Source organism: Mastigoproctus giganteus, chromosome 8 (genome assembly GCF_048544385.1).
Source record: "Mastigoproctus giganteus isolate SK-2022 chromosome 8, ASM4854438v1, whole genome shotgun sequence".
Taxonomy (NCBI): domain Eukaryota; kingdom Metazoa; phylum Arthropoda; class Arachnida; order Uropygi; family Thelyphonidae; genus Mastigoproctus; species Mastigoproctus giganteus.
In genome coordinates this window covers 200901645-200923608 of record NC_143582.1, presented here as the reverse complement: position 1 = coordinate 200923608, position 21964 = coordinate 200901645, and the positions used below count along the sequence as shown (strand labels likewise).

Here is a 21964-nt window from a genome sequence, read left to right as displayed (position 1 = left end):
TACTACAATAATCCACTTCATCACAATTTGCTTTGTGGTCTTTACTATGAATGGTGTGTCCAAAAAGCTTGAATTGGCATTCAACTTCTGCAGCCTTTGCAAGTTTGTGTGCCACTATACTGAGTGATCACTGAATTATGACCACCCCTATGAAAACTGAATGCGACCCTTTGACAACGTGTACGAGAGTGCGGACTTAGTCGACCTACGTAGCATAGTAAGGTGTCAGTGGTTCAGTAGGTAGTAAAATTCCGAGCGTGAGGGGTAAAAGGAAGGATTTATCGGACTTTGATAAATAACAGATTGTGGGTGCTCGACGAGCTGGTGCCTCGATATCCCAAACGGCTGAACTGGTGGGGTGTTCGAGAGCCGCCGTAGTTAAAGTGTACCAGCACTATTGTCAAAATGGTCAAACAACGACTCTACGACAAAACTGCAAAGGTCAACTAAAGGTTGATGTTAGAGGTGAGCGCTGGGTCCAACGACTCGTCCTGGCGAACAGGCACAGCACTGTTGAAGATTTGACTACCCAATACAACATGGGCCAACCCGGAACAATATCTGGCATGATCATTCGTCGCACGTATGGGTTATACCAGCAGACGACCCTACGGCATCCTCTCCTAACAAGGGTTCATCGGCGTAAAAGACTCGCATGGTGCAAAGAGCATGCCAGTTGGATGTTAAAAAAGAATGGAAGATGGTGTGCTGGTCGGATGAGTCACGTTATTTACTCCACACCGTGGACGGTCGTGTACGGATTTGGTGTCAACAACAACATGAGGCTCTTGATCCATCATGCATGGTATCGAAAGTGCAGGCCGGTGGAGGCGGTTGTATGGTGTGGGGAATGTTTCACTGGCAGGAACTTGTACCCTTAGTGCATGTGGAACAACGTATGAGTGGTCTCCGCTATCGTCAACTGCTTGCTGACTGTGTACACCCCGCTATGTTACACTTTTTCCCGAATGGCGATGGTTTCTTCCAAGATGACAATGCGTCAAGCCATCAGGCACTTGTGCAGGAATAGTTTGAGGAACACAGTTCTGACTTCCAGCATATCGATTGGCCTCCGTCGATATCAATCCCATAGAGAAATTGTGTGAAACTATGAAAAGGCATATATCAGGCGTCTGGATACACCAATCACCTCCATACCTGCTTTGCTGACCTCATTACACACAGCTTGGTTGGCCATACCTCCCGAACGCTTCCGACATCTTGTTGAATCAATGCCACGTCGGATAGCTGCTATACTGAGGGCAAAAGGAGGACCTACGAAGTCATAATTTTGTATATTTCTTCTCCTTCATTATAAGGCTAACAGTACTTTTATTCTTTAAATTATTCTGAAAGAATAAAAACGATTACTGTATAAACTATTTTTCAAATAATTTATACATATTTACGTCAGCAGTTATTCAAAAACAGGTTGCTTATTTATGGACAATCTTGTGTTTGGAATTAATGTTGGTAACTTTAACTACAATATTTTAATTCTAACCATCATGGCTGCCGATAGTATGAAGCAGAAGCTTTCATTGCGAAAGAGTAGGGAAGACCGTGGTCAATTGTGACATTTCAAATTTCTCATTTGTCTTATTTATTGCTGTAGCAACCAAGAAGCAATATTCCACGTTGGAGAACTATGGAACGAGAGTAGTGTTTTGCTTTTGTTTGCAATTTGCTTGTTTTTCTGATAAAGTAAAAAATTTGTTTTCTTCAAAACAAAATTGAAGAAAACGTGTTGAAATTATTCTTCTTGTTTTGCTTACCAATTTAAATTGATTTGATTTTGTGGTTTTAATGTAAAGAAGATATGTTAAAAATTAAATAACGAAGTCGTCGGTAATAGCTTTGAGGACAGTTGTAACATTTCGAATAGGGACATTTGTACCATGCAACGCTCTACCCCAGCAATGTTTATACACACACTAGCCATAAAAATACGAACCTTAATCACAGACAGAAGAAATGTAAACAGATGTAAAGAAAACTGTGAAGTGGTGTGATGACGTGTTGCCTCGTTGAGTAGAATAACTGCATGGGCTGTTCAACTGCAGTAATCTGAAGCCAGAATGGGGAAAACGTGTGATATATCAGACTTTGAAAAAGGTCTTATAATGGGTGCACATTTAGCAGGAGCAACGATTCAAGAACCGAAAGACATAACTAGTTTCTCTAAAGCGTCCATCTCAAAGATTATTAATGATTGGAAAGCAAGCGGTTCTTCCACATCTCAAAGGCGTAAATGTGGCAGAAAAACAGTACAGTACTTCAAGAGCAAAGCCGTCATACTCTAAGGAAGGCTGCACGGAAAAATAGGGCATCCGGTGTACAGCAAATAACATCCGAATTCAACCAAGCCCAGCTCTATTTCAACCCGTACCATGCGCAAGGAATTTAAGAAATTAGGTACCGGCAATCGCCTGCCTATTCGGAAGCCACTTGTTTCAGAAAAAAATCCGCTTGCAGCGGTGTCGAAAACGTCGTAACGGACAGTGGAACAATGAAAGAAAGTCAACCCAAGCATCTGGAGGTGGTAACATGACATGGGGAACGTTTTATTAGCACGGACTGGGTCCGTTGATACCAGTGGAAGGTAGAATGTCATCTAGGAAGTACAGTACCTGAATTTGGTATCAGATCTACTGCACCCTGCGATGTTACACTTTTATCCCGAAGATGATGGCCAATGCAACAGCGCAATAATGCCAGAATGGTTCGGAGAACATGACGTGGATTTCCACCAGCTTCCCTGTGCCCCACACTTCCATGATCTCATGCTATTGGCAATGCCTGGAATATGCTAGCTATTTGGCAACAAAGTCCTCTTCCTTCAACTTCGTCGCATCTACGCGATATTTTGCTGGAAGAATGGTTACAATTAGACTAAAACGCCTTATACGCTGCTCGATAAAATTAAGGGAATAAAATGTTTTCATGATTATTTTATTGTGAACAGTGTGGGCGAATATTTGATAAAATAGGCATCATGCCATGCAAATTTCGAGTATGCAATAGAAATCGATCTACCACTGCACGTTATGCAAATTATTCATACAGGAATCATTACAAGAGCTGGCCAAGGTCGTCCGAGGGCTACGTCAACCAGAACAGACCGCTATCTGACTCTAACAGCAAGACGGAACCCTACGATGTCCTGTCATCAATCTGTTTAGATTGCTGCAGCCACAGGTAAAAATATTTCCACCCGGACTGTGTTAAGAAAGCTCAATTCAAGTGGATTCTATGCAAGGAAGCCAGTGGTTTGTATCCCATTAACCCCAAACTACCGCAGAGCTTGTCGAAACTTGTACCATGAGCATGCGACTTGGAGCCCTGACAAATGGGGTACAGTTCCATTCTCTGATGAGTCATTTTAGCCTACAAACAGATTATAGACGTTATTTCATCTGGAGACAACGAGGAACATGGTACCATCCCTCCAACATCAGAGAAAGGAACACTTAAGGTGGTGGTGTTCTCTTGTGGGATGGAATAATGATCAACGGCCGCACCCCTCCATGTTTTTGATAAGGGTACCATAACTGCACAAGAGGTACCGAGAACTACCCCTATGTGCGACTTTTTAGAGATGCGGTTGTCCCAGATTTTATTTTCATACACAACAATGCCACTGCACATAGAGCTCAAGTGGTAGAGGAATATTTTGAAACAAAGTATCCAATGACTTCTGTGGCCAGCACGATCAGCAGACTTAAATCCGATCGAACATGTGTGGGATGCTCTTGGGCGTCGCATTGCACACCGACAGCCAACTCTTCGGGCACTTTGTGAGCTAAGATCTGCGCAAATTATCGAGCATGGTTCACCGCTCTCAGGCCTGTTTAGCCGTTGTAGAGGATCATATGCCATACTGATGTCATGTGACCATATTTTCGAGCACCTTGTATCGACTTCTGTAATGTGATCTTTTTGGTAATGTACAACCCTATAAATTTCCCTTATACCTCTCTGAAGTTTCTCGCTGTCTCGTCATTTCATCGTTATTCGATGTTACACACCACCATATCAAATTTTGTCCAGCTTCATCGCAAGCTGCACGAGTTACGCCACGTTTTCTATGTGTTCTTTTAATTTTGGCGAGCAGTGTAGAATCCATGCCGCGCCGCACACTTGTTATTCAAAACAGAGGCGGTCTGATTCGAACTGAATTAAGTTTCGTATTTTTTTGGCCATTGTGCGTATTATTTAGGCCAACGCGCTTATATTTTTATTTTAATTTGAAAGAAAAGTTTGAAAAATATAATATAGAAGCATGTTCTTTTAATTCATAATTTTGTATAGATTCAAATGTCCCTTGAACGATTAATGTTGGCAGACTGGAACACGACGGCCAGCATTAATCCTTTTGACTGTCGTGTTCCAATTGACCCCGAATTTCCGGTTGACCTTCGAATATATTAACATTCCCATCAGGAGAAATTTCTGGCTCCGTCTAACTTTCTTGGAATTGGAGATGTTAAAGCAAGCCTTTGATAAGCTGTTATGTGCAGAATTAATACGAGATAAGTATACAGTCTAAAAAAAAAAAAAAAAAATCTTATATAAAAATAATGTCGTTATTATCAATCGAAACAATAACTTCAAGATTTTTCAAGTAATGAGGGCACTTCCGGACTATAAAATGCAATAAAGTGGAATAGGTGCAGGATGGTATTTGGTTCAGTGAAAAAGAAGAATCATCCTTCACATCTCCCACCGTTTAGACAGCAAAAGAACCATAACCCGGAAGAAGTATTTATGCAGTCTAAAAATAAGGAAAAGTTTCGCATTTTGTTGTTATTTTAAAATGTATTTCGAAAGACGTGGAGTCGGAATGTTTAGTGACAAGGCATATTTGCACAGATCCGGACATGTGGGCTATCGCAACATCAGGATATGGAGCACTGAAAATCCCCACGCAATTGTTCAACAAGTGTGCGATAGTCCCAAGGTAAACGTGTCTTATGCGGCATTAGAGAAAGTGTACAGTACTGTCCAGTTTTCTTCTTGGTTTAAAAAAAAAAGGAACCGGAATTTCCTGTCGTGACATGTTAAAAAATGTGGTTTCACTGCCTTGAGGATGATTTTGGTTACGGTCGTTTTTCAATAAGTAGAGCTCTGTTACACTTACCTGTTTGTAAATCCACTTAAATGAACTTTAGATGTTGAAGTTGCCATGGAGGTTCATAAACCAATTCTAATTTTTATGAGATTTTATTAAAGCCCACGTGTACTTCCTCTTTTCCCTGCTAACTAATCTGATTAGTCAAACTGTACGTTGATCGGGAAACCTTATGGAATGTGTGGGAAGAGGGGAAGTAATTTAATTAGTTTATTGGAAGGAGAAACCAGTTATTAGAAATAGACCCAAATAATCAAAACAACCAAATAAATTGGCTACTTTTCGGATTTCTGTGTTTAAATCCGTTTTGAGGCTTGGATTTTTGGTTCTGTAATATATACAAAGAGAAGTTTAACTATATATAAAGCGATCCAAAGATACAATTTTTTTTTTTTTTTTTTACAGAGAGATACAGAAGTTAAAGTAACTTTTTGAAACATGAATCCTATAAGATTTGTTTGGGTCTTTGAGAATTGATTTAGAATAAAATTTAAAACTTGTTCCAATACCATTCTGAAATGGTATTGGAAGTATGAAAAGTTAAAGAAGTGTCATCGTGTATAGGAATCAAACAAATATTTTCGAACAATTTATTTTTTCAAATTAGTGTCCTTGTACCTCAGTAAATAAAATTCTAGCTTTGCTTTGTACCATACTGATTCCCATACATGATGACACTTCTTTACCTTTTCATACTTCCGATACCATTTCAGAATGCACTTCCCTTCTTCAAATGTTAGTTGATTGTTTTCGTACTCAGTGGGTTACCAATTAATCTGAAACGTAATAAAAAGAAATCGAATTCTCGGTTTAACTAAATTTGTAGCTGGTAGCCCTGAACACAATATTTGCTCCAATGTACTCAGACACTTTGGGCAGTGTTTCTCAAACTTCAGCTATTCGCTCCCTCGTGTGTAGCACAGTTGGTATAATCATCGTCCTCCCCACACCGGTTAAAAAAGATCTCAGTTCAAATTCCGTCAATGACGAGAGGAATTTCAATGAGCCTTTTTCACAATGTGGCTGACCTCAGGAGAGGGTAGCATAGTTTAACCCCACAGAAACTCGGGGTTTTCGTCCAGCAAACAGCAAATCGACCACAGAACACACGTAAATTATAGACAATATATACGGCGCAATATCACCTAGGTTGCTGATGCGCATGCAACCAACCAGTTATTCGCATACTACCTTCACGATTTTTGCTATATCATACCACCTATACCGTCTGTCTTTTATTTATTTATTTATTTATTATTAAATATATTTTTCCCCATCTTCATCTCTTTTTTTTTTTTTTTTTTTTCCTTCATTTTTTTTTATTATAAATACGCCACGGGAATTTTATTTTTTTTATTTTCCTCCTCTGGAGTGGGCCCCCGGGGGAATCTGGCAACATCAGGCGGGTCAGAGTCTCGAACTGAGACACTACGAGGAGCACAATTGGGACTGGTCCACCTTCCCGTGGTGTGGACGAGTACCCAGAATTATCTGTCCAGATGACTGATGCTTCTGGGTAGCCAAGTGGCCAGACACAATAGAACACACATAATTCACACAAACCTACGTCACACACATTACTGGCCCATTGGTAGTGATACTGTCCTCACAGAGATAACAGGCGGAGATGAACCGACGTTCTAGGAGCCGCCTTTACAAAAACACATGTCCACATGTACTGTTATTTTAATTTACAGTACATAGACATAGTGCTTACCCTAAACACAATGAAAACAAAACAATGTTATTCAATAAAAAATTAAGCAATGGAACATAATAATAAATCTAATCGATTTACAAATGCACACCTGTGAAAAAAAAAAAACGTTCCTCAAGAGAAGAATGGAACTATGATCTGTTAGTAATATAGCGATATTCGGCTCGATATCGCCGAATTTTAAGACGAATATTAGGTTATACATCAATAAGACTATTTTCGTTTTTTAGTTTTAATAACCAGCATCGAGAATCCTAACTCGTATGTACGTAGTCGAAAAGGGAAAAAGGTATTTAGCCACCTTCTATGATAAGATTGGATACCGCAAATTAATTCCTAACCAAAATTATATGACACTTTTGTTCAGCTAACTTTTATTTCAAGAAGCCATCTGAAGCGATCCCCAGAATCCGTTCTTCCAAGTGTGTTTTATTTGGTAATGTCTACACGTGTGCGTCCGTGTACCACCTAACGTCATGTCGCGTACAAGCATCGAGAATCTTTGGGAAACTCTGATCTAGGGAATCTCCTCCTCTTGGATGCGCCACTGGGCAGAGGAAAATAAGGATTCACTGAGTCATACCCTGGCTATTTGTTTTGCAATAGGCGGAGCCAGGAACTACGAGACTCCTAGTTTGAGGGAAGATTTTGTGGATTTCAGTCCTCAAGACAAATTATTTACATGTTTTCTCTCTCTTTTTTTTTTTCTTTTTATTTAATTTTTGGATATGATTTGGCCACTGAAACAATCTTGCACGCACATTTTAGTTCAGTTTGTGTATTGTATAAATTAAAATTTTAGGCACACATAATGGAAGCGAAATTATACAACCTTTCACTACACGAAAATGATTGAGGGAGCTGAAGAGGAAAAAGTTTTAATTTTAATTTGAATTGCGGATAGTGACGTCATTGAACTAATTATCCTTGATTAATACATCCTGCGTATTGTGGCCGTTTTTCAGTCATTTGTTGCAGTAGTAGAAACATAACCGCAAACTCGATTCCTCCCTCCAGGGAGATTTTCGAATACTTTCCCATTTCAATCATGTTATCATCTTCATTTTCCCCGACTACTCAGATTGTAACTGGCTGTTTGTATTGTAATTAAAACATTACATTGTAATGAAATGTTACAGTATAATCTTTAAAAAATGGAAATAATTGAATTAAAAAATACACACTGGTACTGGTTCTTAATACGGATTTTACTGTAATACATCAAATTAACCCCAGGGGCTGATCACATCTGGTGAATATGGGCTTGGCATACCCAGGGCCCTGAGCTGGATATCATCATTCTTCTCTTTCTTGGTAACTCTCTCTCTCAGGGTAAATCAGATATATTTTTTGGCTGGTGCACCATATGGCTAATAATAATACGCGCGATGATAGAAATTAGTGTGAAAAAGGTATTCGACTTATACGCCGTAAATATGGTTGTCTCTTAATAAATATTTAGCCACCTAGTAGCGCATCCAAGATTTTTTTTCTCTCTTTTTTTAGTGAGGTCTGCTCTGACCCAAGGAAAATTAGTCAGATATATATATATATATATATATATATATATATATATTTTTTTTTTTTAATCTCTTTTGGAGGGGTTGAACCCATTCCATCCCAATGTCCTTGAAAAGCTTTATTTTGTAAGTGAACTAAGATTATATGCGTTACTTTTTTAAATGCATAATACATTTTTGAACTTCCATTTATTTTGGTTAGATAGTACTGGTATTTGCGTGATATTTAAGTAAAGGATATGGAATCCAATTAATAGAATTTTTTTTAAACACTTGTTCTATGAACAGGAAGTGATTTTGCTCCCCCCCCCTTGACAGGACTTAAGTTGAAAGCCAAAAATCAATTTCTGCTCGTAATATGCTACCATTACTGATGCCAATTATTAGGTAGATCATGAACATAGTGAAATATCGTCCGTTTTAAAAAGACACTCACGATTTCTTTCCTTGGAAAGAATTAAGATATGTACTCTTGATACGTGCTGGTCGCTTTAGTTGTCAAATGGTGCGTGTGTGTGGTTGCTGTGGTGTTCCTAAATAAGTCTGAAATAATAGGATGATATTATTACACAGAAAAAAATATATATAATGTATTACTAAATGTGAGTTCCGCCCTTCGCGTGACTTTCCTAATGTGAATGTATCCTTTAGCGTAGAAAATATGCACGAAAAATGTCTTTTAAGTTTATATTCACGTATATAAAAGGATTATTTCAAGAGAATATGTGTATATTAAGAACGAAGACTGGCCCTTAGAAAATTTTATTTAAAAAAGTTTAAAACTGGTGTAACTATGTTCAGGCGCGTTGGCAAATGCGTATAGCGTCTATTGTTTTCAGCATGGAAGTTCGTCCACATGTAACGAGTCGACTCTCAGTGTGCGGATTTTCTTGCAATTTTATATTTAGATCTTTTAGAAAGATCTGTCGAGCCATCCCAAATTCCATTAATATCTAACCGATAAAAATTTGACTCCCTTCCCCTTCATAAAATTGAGTTCTGTATACATAATTGGACGTATATTTCGGATGTTTGGGCATTACTCGTTAAGGAAGTCAGGTCGACACCAAATTTTCAGAGTATGATCTGTTAGTCCCAAAAAGGGTTTCGGGAAAGGACAATTCTGATTCCAATCCCCCCCAAAAAAAAGTTTCCCTCATGCATAAATCATTATGCATGCATTACTAGAGAAGAAAAAGTTGGATCAACATCGAATTTTCAGGACATTTCGCTGGTCCCTGAGAAGCTTTTAAATTTAAAATACCAGCCCCAATCCTTTTAAGACTTCAGGATTTTTTTTAGAATATTCTTAAGACAGAAATTAATTAATCATGATGAGCTTTGTCTCAATTAGTGGCCCGTTTACATTATTGGTCTGCTGTTAATTGATTAGCTGCACACTGCTGCCAAAAAAAAGTATGATACAAATTTATTAGATAGTAGTAGCAGCAGTATAGGCCATAAACTAAGCTAGGCTTTTGCCAAAAAAAAACAAAAACAAAAAAACAAATGTATGCAATGCGTTACATTTCAGGTGCATTCCACTTTCTTTTCTGCAATTAATAGAAGTGTAAAAGTAACTATAGTTATTTTCTAGAACACACAATGTAGGTTTACATTCTTTAAACTTAGCCATTCCATTTAATTACAACTGTATAATATTTATCACTCTGCTCCCATATACGTTTTTCAAGCTCTCTCTCTGACCTGTGATAAGAGTTACAGGTATGCACTAATATGGTGTTGGGCCACCCTTTGCTTTTAAAACGGTTTGTATTTTACGTGGAATAGATTCAAATAAATCTTGAAATGTCTTAAGAGGAATAGTGGACCATTCTTCATGGGGGAACATTTCAAGGTCCTTGAGTGATGAAGGTGGAGGAAATATTCTCACTCTCCAAATATGCTTACAGTGGCTCAGTAGGTGCCTCCATAGCCAGGTGGGAAGGAGCAGCAGTGTGTAGCACACGCTTCTTGATTAGACCGGGGTTCTAGCCCGTCACCACCAAATACGGAGGATGCGGAAAGGTCAGGGAATGACCACTGCATATTCCCGGAGCAATATGGCCTTAGTTGCTAATGCTCCTAAAAAAAAAACCAAATAACAAATAACAGTGGCTCAGTAATGTTTAAGTCTGGTGACTGCAAGTCATATGAGATGCTTAGCCTTTTCATGCTCCTCAAACCAAGATTGGCTCATCTGGCTAATGTAAACTCTCCTTGATGTTGGAAAAAGTGTCAGTGGTGATTCGTTTGATAATATAGAATGTTTCCAGTCATCAATTGTCCAGTAACTTGGTGAAGCGACATTAAGTTCTACAGTTACTTTTGAAGCAGTGGTTTTATGTTTTCAGTCTATAATGTCCTTTTCAGTATCCAGTATTCTGCCACAGTTTTTTTTTTTTTTTTATGAAGACCTCAAATACAAGAGGCATTAGAACCTATAGTACTTAGTACCGTGCATGGATTGAAGGAAGATATTTGTTGGCATTAGATTTGAACTTTGTTTTTCCATATTTGGTGCATGCCGACATCACTTTCAATATAGCTGCTCTGGATACATTAAACAAATCAGCAGTTTTAGGCACAGATGCCCCTGCTAAATGTGTACCAACAATTTGACCTCTTTGGAATTCAGACAGGTTGGTCATTTTCTTTATGTACTTTTCTATATCACCTTTAAATAAACATAAGTCTTTATCATATTTCTTTCACTGTACTATCTGCAAGAAACAACAAAAAAAAAAAAAAAAAAAAAATCACTGCATGTTCCTAAATATGTCACACAGCCATTACAAAAACTACAACTTTTATATCAAGTGTTTTCATTATTTTGTCCAAACTTGCAAATGTCTTTCTTCATGTGATACCATATCCATAAGTATTACATAACAATACACGGGTTGTGTAAAGCTAATAATATAGCATTAAAATTGCATTTAATTTGCAATTTTAATGCTGTATTATTAGCTTTAAATTTTTTTTTACATACAGATTGTATTGGGGGAGGGGAAATAATTGCTGGATTTCTACTTGTTTGATTTTAATGAAATTTGGAATGGCTTGGCAAATTTTGTTTAAATGGTTCAAATACAAGACTTCATGAAACTCTGCCCACTGGGTATTGAGTAATTACTTGCAGACAGATGGACATGGTGAAGACAATATAAGCACATATGCATATATATTTATATGCAAACACACCTAAAAAACTAAGTCTATACAATTTATACCCCTTTTATAATATTCTTCCCATTGCCAAAAATTCATGACAAGGCATTGTTTTGAAATACTATTTAAACTATATTAACAATTTGTTTTTTAATTTTATATTTTAATATAAAAATAATTATATATTTTTAAAAATTATACAATTGCAATTTTTAATTATTTTTTAATATCATTTTGTTTTTTGGAAATGATAATACCTTACACAGTATTTCCATGTCAAGTATACCAAAGTACAAAAAACATGGGCCATATGGCAGGGTTGATATATGGTGACAGTCTTGTACTGCCTGTTTATATAAAAAATATATATATATATACACCAATGAGCCAAAACATTATGACCACCTACCTAATATGATGTTGGTCCTCCATGTGCAGCCAAAAGAGCTCGTACCTGGCAAGGTATGGACGCTACAAGAGTTCTAAATGTGTCTTGTGGTATCTGGTACCAACACGTAACTTGCAGATCCTTACTCCTGTAAGGTCCGTGGTTGAGACTCCGCAGATAGGAGTTGCTGTTCCAACACAAACTACAAATGCTCGATGGGATTGATGTCTGGGGAATTTGGAGACCAGGGCAATACCTGGAAGTCTTTCTCATGTTCCGCAAACCAGTCTCGAACAATCCGGGCGGTGTGGCATGTTGCATTATCCTGCTGAAGGACTGCACCACCAGAGGGGAAGACCATTGTCATGAAAGGGTGTACCTGGTCAGTAATGATGTTTAGGTAGGTGGTAGATATCAGAGTGCCCGGCACATGGATGACTGGACCCAGGGTATCCCAGCAGAACATCACCCAAAGCATGACACCACCGGCTTGTTTTTGTCCCGGTAAATGACGCACATGTACCCGGCTGTCCACATGGTGCAACAGGAAACGTGATTCATCAGACCAGATGACCTTCTTTCAATCACTCAAGGTCCAGTTTCGATGCTCACATACCCATTGTAGGTGCTGTTGCCAGTGGACAGTGGTTAGCATGGGCACTCAGAGCAGCCTGCGGCTACGCAGTCCCATTTTCAGCAGGGTTCGATGTACTGTGTGTGTGTTGTGACACATTACTCCCGTCACCAGCATTCCAATTACCAGTGAGTTGTGCCACAGTCACACTTCTGTTGGCATGTATCATCCGGGAGATCCTTCACTAACCTCAAGCATCGATGAGCCATGGTCATCCAACAACATAGGCGCCTCCGTAGCCAGGTGGGAAGGAGCAGCAGTGCATAGCACACGCTTCTTGATTAGACCGGGGTTCGAGCCCGTCACCACCAAATACGGAGGATGCGGACAGGTCAGGGAATGACTACCGCATATCCCGGAGCAATATGGCCTTAGTTGCTAATGCTCCTAAAAACCAAAAAAACAACAACAACAACAATCATCCAACACCTCACTGGCAGTTCGTGGGTTTCCCCTCCTTGGACCACTTACAGTAGGTACTAACCACGGCTGACCATGAGCAGCCCACCAGCTGTGCCATTTTGGATATGCTCTGACCCATTCGTCTGGCCATTATAATTTGGCTTTTCTCAAACTCGCTTAAGTCCACTGTCTTTCCGATCTGAAGAACAAGAGTAACACTGATTAACGGAGCTTAGTATCGGGTGTTTTTTATACCGTGTCCCGACCCGTGCACGTGCCGTAGTTCACCTGCAGTTGCTTCGATTTGCATAACGACTTGCTGGTCGTAATGTTTTGACTCATCAGTGTATATGTCATAACATAGATGTTAAATGCTGTAAGATAATCTGAAACTATAATGATAATTTAATATCCATAATGGACTTAATAAATTTTAAAAAATTAAAAATTTATACAGTAAACTCTGTAAAATTGGGCACTTTACACTCGGAATTCTTTGAAATTCAGCACATTTTACAAAAAAAAAAAAAAAAAAAAAATCAAAATTTTACAACTTAGAAATATTAAGAAAGCAATCCAGCAATTGTATTAACAATCACATTTGTCTTTAAGAATCCATGCCAAAGAGAGTGACGTTTCTTTCTTTATAAGATGCTTGTGGACTATTTTATCCTTTAATCTTTTATTGCAGCTAGAAAGAATTTAAACTGCATAGATAATGCTGTGGCCTTAATTCTCACAGTAGAATAAACTTACCTTTGTAATGAGTTTCCGCAGTATTGCACTACTTTCAAATTGATGGCTTCTCCAGGTTAACTAGTCATTTGTTTAAGACATACAGCTATTATAATATCTTGTCTTAAGACTATTGGTTTCTCATTATATAGCAGGTAGTTTCTAGTTGTTGTTATTTTGGTTTTTTTAGGAGCATTAGCAACTAAGGCCATATTGCTTCGGGGATATGCGGTGGTCATTCCCTGACCTTTCCGCATCCTCCGTATTTTGGTGGTTACGGGCTCGAACCCCGGTCTAATCAAGAAGCGTGTGCTATGCACTGCTGCTCCTGCCCACCCGGCTACGGAGGTGCCTATAGTAGTTTCTAGTGACAACACACAAGCAAAACAGTTGTTAAATATAAGCTGCTATGTGGTATGCAAAACCAGTTTTCAAAGTTGTAATATAGCTAAAGTTGAAAGTAATTGAATACAGGGCAACCTGTTACAATAGCAAGTTTGTTCTGTTGTGAGAATTAAGACCATTGCATTAACCATATAGTTTAAATCCTACTGCCTGCAAAAAGAGATGAAAGGAAAAGATGTCACTAAATTTTCACAGATATAGTTATTTGAGCTTAATATTTATCAAAGTGCACACTCCTTTAAATATGAACTATATTAACTCTTAACCTCTTAATCCTCAAGGATTCCAGATTTTAAAGAGTTGGCTGTATCTTGAAAATAATGTGTTATTATTTTTTGTATTTATTTAGATTTAAGACATCACTGCTATTTCAAGCAGCTTTAAGTATAGCATCTACAGGAGAGCAAGTGATATTTATCTGTCCTCAAGATTTTTCATACCTACCAAGAAATGTGCATGGCATGCCATCACCAGTACCTTCCATTACACAAAATATAAAAATCATGTAAGTTATCAATATTATTTTTAATAATGGGATTTTTCCCTAACAAAAACAAAAGAATTAAGTTTTCATTTCATGCTTACTTCATGATTTATTTTAAACAGTGATTAAGAAACCAATTTGATTGTGCTATTAATTTTTTTCTCCCTAAAACAGATGATTTTAGTTCAAACATAATTTTGTGTGTCATTATAATATTGGGATTTAATTCACATATATTATAATCATGGTGTATTTTTGTAGTTTAATTTTTTTTTTTTTTTTTTTTATGAAAAGCCCAAACATGATGAAACTTATTAGAATGTATAGTACTTAATATGCTTGTTGTCATTACTCCTTTAACTTGTCATTATACTTGAATTCCTGCAGAATTTGTAAATTGATTAATGCTTTTATTTAATGACATTCATTTACATATTAATTTTGTTAATTTGGTAAATCAGTCTCAATTCCAAAGGCTCAGTTTCAATTTCAACAATGTCCATTTCCATTTACAGTCTACCAAGCCCACTTACTTTTTCTGACAGAATCCCAGTGATTGGTTAATTCAACCACTGCTCATCTCAGTTGGTCTAATTATTCACTGTATGATTCCTTTCACTTCAAAGGTGGTACTTGTGCATGTATCTACTCTGATACTCCCATCAGTGACTTAGTAATTTGAAATCTAATCAATCGCTCTCTGTCTGTCCAATTTATCTGTGGTCATTCTCCCAACTCCACTAATCACTTGGTACTCTTTGACTTCCTTTCTTTGAAATTTGACTTTCTCCACTCCAACTTTCCTAACAATGAAATAATTTTCCTTGGTGATGTTAATGTTCACAACTACAGCCAGCTTCTGTTTTCTAGTCACACAGATCCAGCTGACCAAGATGCTAAGGCTTTTGCAATTACTAATAAGCTCACACAGATTGTTCATTTGCCTACCTGACAATCCTAAGCATGCAGCCAGGCCAGTACTCTTGATCTTTTTATCACAAATAACCCTTCTAAGTACACAGTCAAAGTGAGTGGTCCTTTAAGCACCTCAGATCACAACTTGGTGATGGTCTCTTCTCCAGTGGAGTTTTTCTCTCGTGGTCATTGTCAACCCTGTGTTGTTTGGCATTTTAAGAATGAAAAATGGCATGACTGGTGGGATTTCTATTGTTCTTTTCCTTGATTGTTTTACTGTATTAAACCTTCTGAGGTAAATGTTTGCTTGGATTGTGTAAGGGAAATTATTCTTATAGAGATGAAATCCTTTATTCCACAATCCACCTTAAAATCTCATCCTTTATGTAAACCTTGGTTTTCCAATAAATGTGCTCAGGCTGTTCAAGATAAGAATGTTGCATATTGCAACTGGCTTGCATCCAAATCTCCAATTTCATTTTCTGCATACACCAAAGTTTGCAACAATTGTAAAGCAGTTATTAATCAGTCCAAATTAGATTTAGAACAGGCTAAGAGTAGAAAACTTGCTTCTTGTCCAAATGGTAGTTGTGCATTCTGGTCTGTTTCCAAAACTATTGTCTCCACGTTTTGTCAATATCTTCTCCCGCTTCCTTTAAAACCTGATGGTTCTATTGCCACTTCAGCTGTATAGAAAGTTGACCTGCTTGCATCCTACTTTTCTTATAACTCTTGTATCAACAGCCTTGGTAAACCACTTACCATTCCCATTACACTTCACTCAATGGTCTTCCATCAAAAGAATGTCAGAAGAATTTTGAATGGTCTTGATGCCAAGAAAGCTCTAGGTCCTAATGGTATTTCTCCAATTGTTCTCAAAACTTTTGCTGCTGAGCTTACTTTTGTTCTGCATCACCTTTTTACACTTGCTTATTCCACTGGTGTTTTTCCTTCTGCTTGGAAATTTACTCATATCCAGCCAGTTTCTAAAAAAAGGTGACAAATCCCTCCCATCCAATTATTGTCCCATTGCACTTACTTCTACTCTTTCTAAAGTAGTGGAGAAATCCATTAACTTCCAGCTACTAAACTATCCAGAAACCTTCCCTCTGATCAATGATCGTCAATATGGATTTCATTAGCATCACTTCACTGGTGATATACTGGCTTATGTTACCTATCTGTGGATAAATTCAGTGGAAAGTTTAGTGAAACTCAAATCAGTTGGTCTTTACATTTGAAAGGCTGTTGATCGTGTTTGACATAAAGGTCTAAATAAGCTTCCATCTTATGGATTGCTGATTGTTTTCTGTAATTAAAACTACATTGTCGTGGTATTTCTATCTGACTGCTCACTGTGGATGATGGTAGACAGTATTCTGCCTTCTAACTTCTCAACTAATGCTGGAGTTCCCCAAGGTTCAGTTCTTTTTCCAACTCTTTTCCCTCTTGTATATTAATGACTTTCTTCTGTTTACTGGAAATCCTATCCATAGTTTTATTGCTGACAGCAAATCGCATTTCACCTTCCAGTGTGAGAAACCTTCCCTGGCACAAACAGTTTTAACCTCTAAAATATCCACTATCAATTCCTTAAATGCCATCTCCAGGTAATTCTCCAGTGGGGCAAAGGTAACTTAGTTAATTTCAATCCTTCTAAAACTCAGTCCTGTCCTATGCTTATCTATGGTGACACTCAGATTTCTAGACAAGATCACATATCTTTATTAAATTAGACATAATTATGAGAGATTCCTTGGACTCAGGGGTGATACCCATGGACTGAAGATGTGCAAATGTGACCCCAATTCACAAAGGAGGATCAAAGGGCGACAAGTAATTACAGACCTGTTAGTTTAACTTCTGTTCCAGGGAAATTAATAGAGGCACTGGCTAAAGAAGCACTGCAGGATCATCTAGACAAGACTTCAGTTATTGCTCAGACACAGCATGGGTTTGTTAAGGAGAAGTCTTGTCTGACCAATTTGATTGGACACTATGATGTGGTCACAAAGGAACTGAATGCCAAAAATAATTTTTATATCATATGCTTGGATTTCAGGAAGGCTTTTGATACTATTGCACATGGAAGACTGCTGTACAAATTGGAGAGGTATGGCATTAAGGGTAAGTTGCTACATTGGATAAAGGGATGGTTGAGTGGGAGACAACAGAGAGTGGTAATCAATGGACACTGCTCTTTGTGGACTAATGTAGTGGAGTCTCCCAGGGTTCAGTGTTGAGTCCATTGTTGTTTTCTGTATTTATTAATGATATTGATGATGGTATATCAGGTTTAATGTTCAAGTTTGCAGACGATATGAAGGTCGGCAGGGTTGTTGATGATACTAATGACAGTATGCTGCTGCAACAGGATCTAGAAAAGTTGAGGTGGCAACTGAAGTTTAACATTGACAAATGTTAAAATGTAATGTAAAGTACTGCATATGGGAAATAGTAACCCCAGAGTAACATATCAACTGTGTGGTACTACACTGACAGTGGTAGAGAATGAAAAGGACCTGGGGGTAATTTTGCAGACAGATATGAAGTTTTCTGAGCAATGCAGACGGGCTGCCAGGGCAGGTCATAGTGTCTTGTCAATGATATACAGGAATTTTTCTAGCAAGGATAAGGAGGTGATTATCCCCTTGTATAAAGCAATGGTCAGACCACACCTTGAGTACTGTATACAGGTCTGGAGGCCTCATTTTAAGAAGGATGTAGAGCTGCTGGAACGAGTACAGAGAAGGGCAACGAGATTAATGAATGGAACAAAGAGTTGCTCTTACGAAGAAAGGCTTAAGTTTTTCAAATTACAGTGTCTGGAGACTAGGTACCTGCGAGGTGATCTGATTGAGGTGTATAAAGCCTTGAGCATGCTCAATGCTGATGGCATTCTTCCTCTTGCTCAGAATAAACGCCTGAGAGGGCATAAATTCAAATTGAGGAAAGACAATTGTAGGATAGATGTGTGGAAGTTTGATTGCTGAAACAAACTTTCATCTGTTGCTGTAGAAGTTGATAGCTTAAATAGATTCAAGGCAGAACTAGACAAACATTTGGAGCGAGTGGATGGATGAAATTAGAAGGCTGGGTTTTTTCTTTTTTTTTTTTTTCTTTTTTTTGTTTTTGGCTGATGCTATATAAGCTTGCTTTCTTGCACCATGTGCCTTTGCTAATGCTAAAGATTACCCTGACTTCTAATCTCTCTTGGCATAAGTATATCACAAATATTGCTTCCTCTGCATTTAAAAAACTGACTTTTCTCTTTTACCCTTGGTGTTACTTTTCTTCTAAACAGCTACTCTCTGTACAAATCTCTAATCTGCCTTACCATGGAATATTGTTCACAAATCTGGAGCAGTGCCCTCATAACCTCTCTCAGGCTTGCAGACTCCATTCAAAAGAGGGAAATTAAAGCCGACCGGGCTAGCCAGGTGGGTAAAGTGCCTGCCTGGCAACCCAAAGGTCACGGGTTCGAATCCCGTCTCGGGCTTGGATCAAAGTACTGCAAAACCCTTGGGAGGTGCATTATGGCCACAGAAGCCGAGGTGCTAACAACTACCAAAAAAAAAAAAAAAAAACAGTCTCTCCACTCTCTGCCTTATAAACATTCTCTTTCTACTGAATGCCTTTTCTGTTGATACTTCTATGGGCACTGTTCTTCTGAATTATCTTCTATAATTCCTACTAGCTCTTCCACACAAGTCCAAACATGTGCTGCAACCAGTCAGCATACTTTTACTGTCCAACTTTAAACTCACAGAACCAACTTTTCTTCTCCCTTAAAATTCAGCTTTCTGGAACAATCTTCTTTCATATGTGTTTCGTGAAAAATAGTTTACAGAAATTTGTCTTATGTCAACAACCACCTCCTACTGTTCCCCCTCCCTTGGCTCACTATGGCCATAGTTTCCAATCAACTAATAAATCTCTAAACCAACCAACCAATCTGTCTCCCCAACCTTCAATCCATACTAAGTAGTACACCAGTTCTAATACCTCTTGTGTTTTGGGATTTCATTTAAAAAAAAAAAAAAAAAAAACCTCATTGTTGTTAATTTAATTTGATTTTTATACCTCTACTTTTACAGATCCATAAATACTTATACATGCAAATTAAAGAACTGCAGCAGAAACTTGGAAAAAAATATATAAAAAAACAAAAAAAAAAGTAAAAAATATATATATAAGAAAGCAAATATAAAAAGTTGTTATATACACCATATATACATAACTAACTGTAGTTTTTACAATTGTTTGGTAGAAGAAAGTATGAAATTCATACAAATATCTCAACAAATGGTTATTAAATTTTGAATTTCCAACTATCCATTCTGAATCTGTATCCCTGTAATTTGAATTTATAACTTCTATTCCTAGAATAATCTGTTAACAGTGAAAATTTCACCTTCATTCATTTTACTGTCTCCTCTCAGAACTTTATAGGCCTCTGTCAAAACCCCCTTTAAGGTGCCTAGTTACCAAGCTCTGTAGCCCCTTTGTAAATCTCACAAACTGAGCTGCTGTCTTTGGACATCTATCTAAAAGAGTGATGTCTTTATTTAGATATGGCCTCCATTAGCATTAGCATTAGTAGAGGCATTTGATGCAAGAAAGCAAGCTTATGCAGCATCAGCCAAAAAAAAAAAAAAAAAAGTAACATAAATAAATAAAAATAACCACTTCCACTTCACCCCTCTGTTCGTTCGAAATACCTGTCCAGCTGAGCCTTAAACTTATTTAGGCTATCAACTTCCACGACAAGGGATGGAAGTCTGTTCCACCCACCAACCACCCGCTGGCTAAAGGCAAATTTCCGCACATCTATCCTACATCTGTCTTTCCTCAATTTGAATTTATGCCCTCTCAGGTGATTTTTCTGAGCTAGAGGAAGAATCCCATCAGCATTGAGCATGCTCAAACCATTCAAGGCTTTGTATACCTCTATCAGATCACCCCGCTGGTGCCTAGTTTCCAGACACTGTAATTTGCAAAACTTAAGCCTTTCTTCGTAAGAGAACCCCTTTGTCCCATTCACCAATCTAGTTGCCCTTCTCTGTACTCGTTCCAGCAGCTCTACATCCTTCCTGAAATGAGGCCTCCAGGCCTGTATACAGTACTCTAGGTGTGGCCTGACCATTGCCTTATACAAGGGAATAATCACCTCCTTATCCCTGCTAGAAAAATTCCTATATATCATTGACAATACACCATGAGCTACTCTTGCAGCTCGTCTGCACTGCTCAGAGAACTTCATATCTGCCTGCACCACCACCCCCAGGTCCCTTTCATTCTCTACCACTGTCAGTGTAGTACCACAGAGTTGATACGTTGCTCTGGGGTTGCTGTTTCCCATATGTAGTACTTTACATTTGTCAATGTTAAACTTCATTTGCCACCTCGAAGCCCATCTGCTCAACCTTTCCAAATCCTGTTGCAGCAGCATAGTGTCAGTAGTGTCCTTGACAACCCTGCCAACCTTCGTATCGTCTGCAAACTTGGACATTAAGCCTGATATACCATCATCAATATCATTTATAAATACAGAAAACAATAAAGGCCCCAATACTGAACCCTGAGGGACTCCACTAATAACATTAGTCCACGATGAGCAGTGTCCATTGATTACCACTCTCTGTCTTCTCCCCCTCAACCACCCCTTTATCCATAGCAGCAACTTGCCTCCAATGCCACGCTGCTCCAATTTGTGCAGCAGTCTTCCATGTGCAACAGTATCAAAAGCCTTTCTAAGATCCAAGTATATAATATCAAAGTTATTCCCTGCATCCAGTTCTTTTGTGACTGCATCATAGTATCCAATCAAATTGGTCAGGCAAGACTTCCCCTTAACAAAACCATGCTGTGTCCTAGCTATAACTGAAGTCTTGTCTAGATGATCCTGCAGTGCTTCTTTCACCAGTGCCTCCATTAATTTTCCGGGAACAGAAGTTAAACTCACAGGTCTATAATTACTTGTGTCAGCCTTTGATCCCCCTTTGTGAATTGGGGTCACATTTGCACATCTCCAGTCAATGGGTACCTCCCCTGAGTCCAAGGAAGCTCTCATAATTATGGCTAAGGGTTTGCTTACCTCCTTTGCTGCCTCCTTTAATATAACTGGATAGATCCCATCCACCCCAGGTGCCTTTCTTGTGTTTATCTTCAACAATTTCTCCTCCACTTTGCTCTCAGTTATTACAAGATTCTCTAGCTTACTGCTAGAGTTGAATACACCTCTGGCATTCCCCTCGCTGAATAACTCCTCATGTGTGAATGTCGATGCAAAATATTCATTTAGTTTGTTAGCCACCCGAGCAGGGTCATCAACAGTTGACCCATCGATCTCAAGTGGACCAATCTGATTCATCCCCTTCCTTCTAGAGTTTACATAAGTAAAGAACTCTTTGCTGTTTTTCTTCGCATCCCTTGCCAAGGATCTCTCGTAATCTGCCTTCG

At 38.3% G+C, this 21964-nt stretch overlaps 1 protein-coding gene across 1 annotated transcript in view; it reads left to right on the top strand.

Annotated features, from left to right (window-relative positions):
- LOC150082177 (ATPase SWSAP1-like) overlaps window positions 1-21964 on the top strand; it is a 93112-nt gene that overhangs the window by 51497 nt on the left and 19651 nt on the right. The window contains exon 2 of the mRNA XM_090380446.1: window positions 14453-14608. Within this exon, the coding sequence (XP_090236572.1) occupies window positions 14453-14608 (156 nt within the window). The remainder of the gene's footprint in view (window positions 1-14452; window positions 14609-21964) is intronic.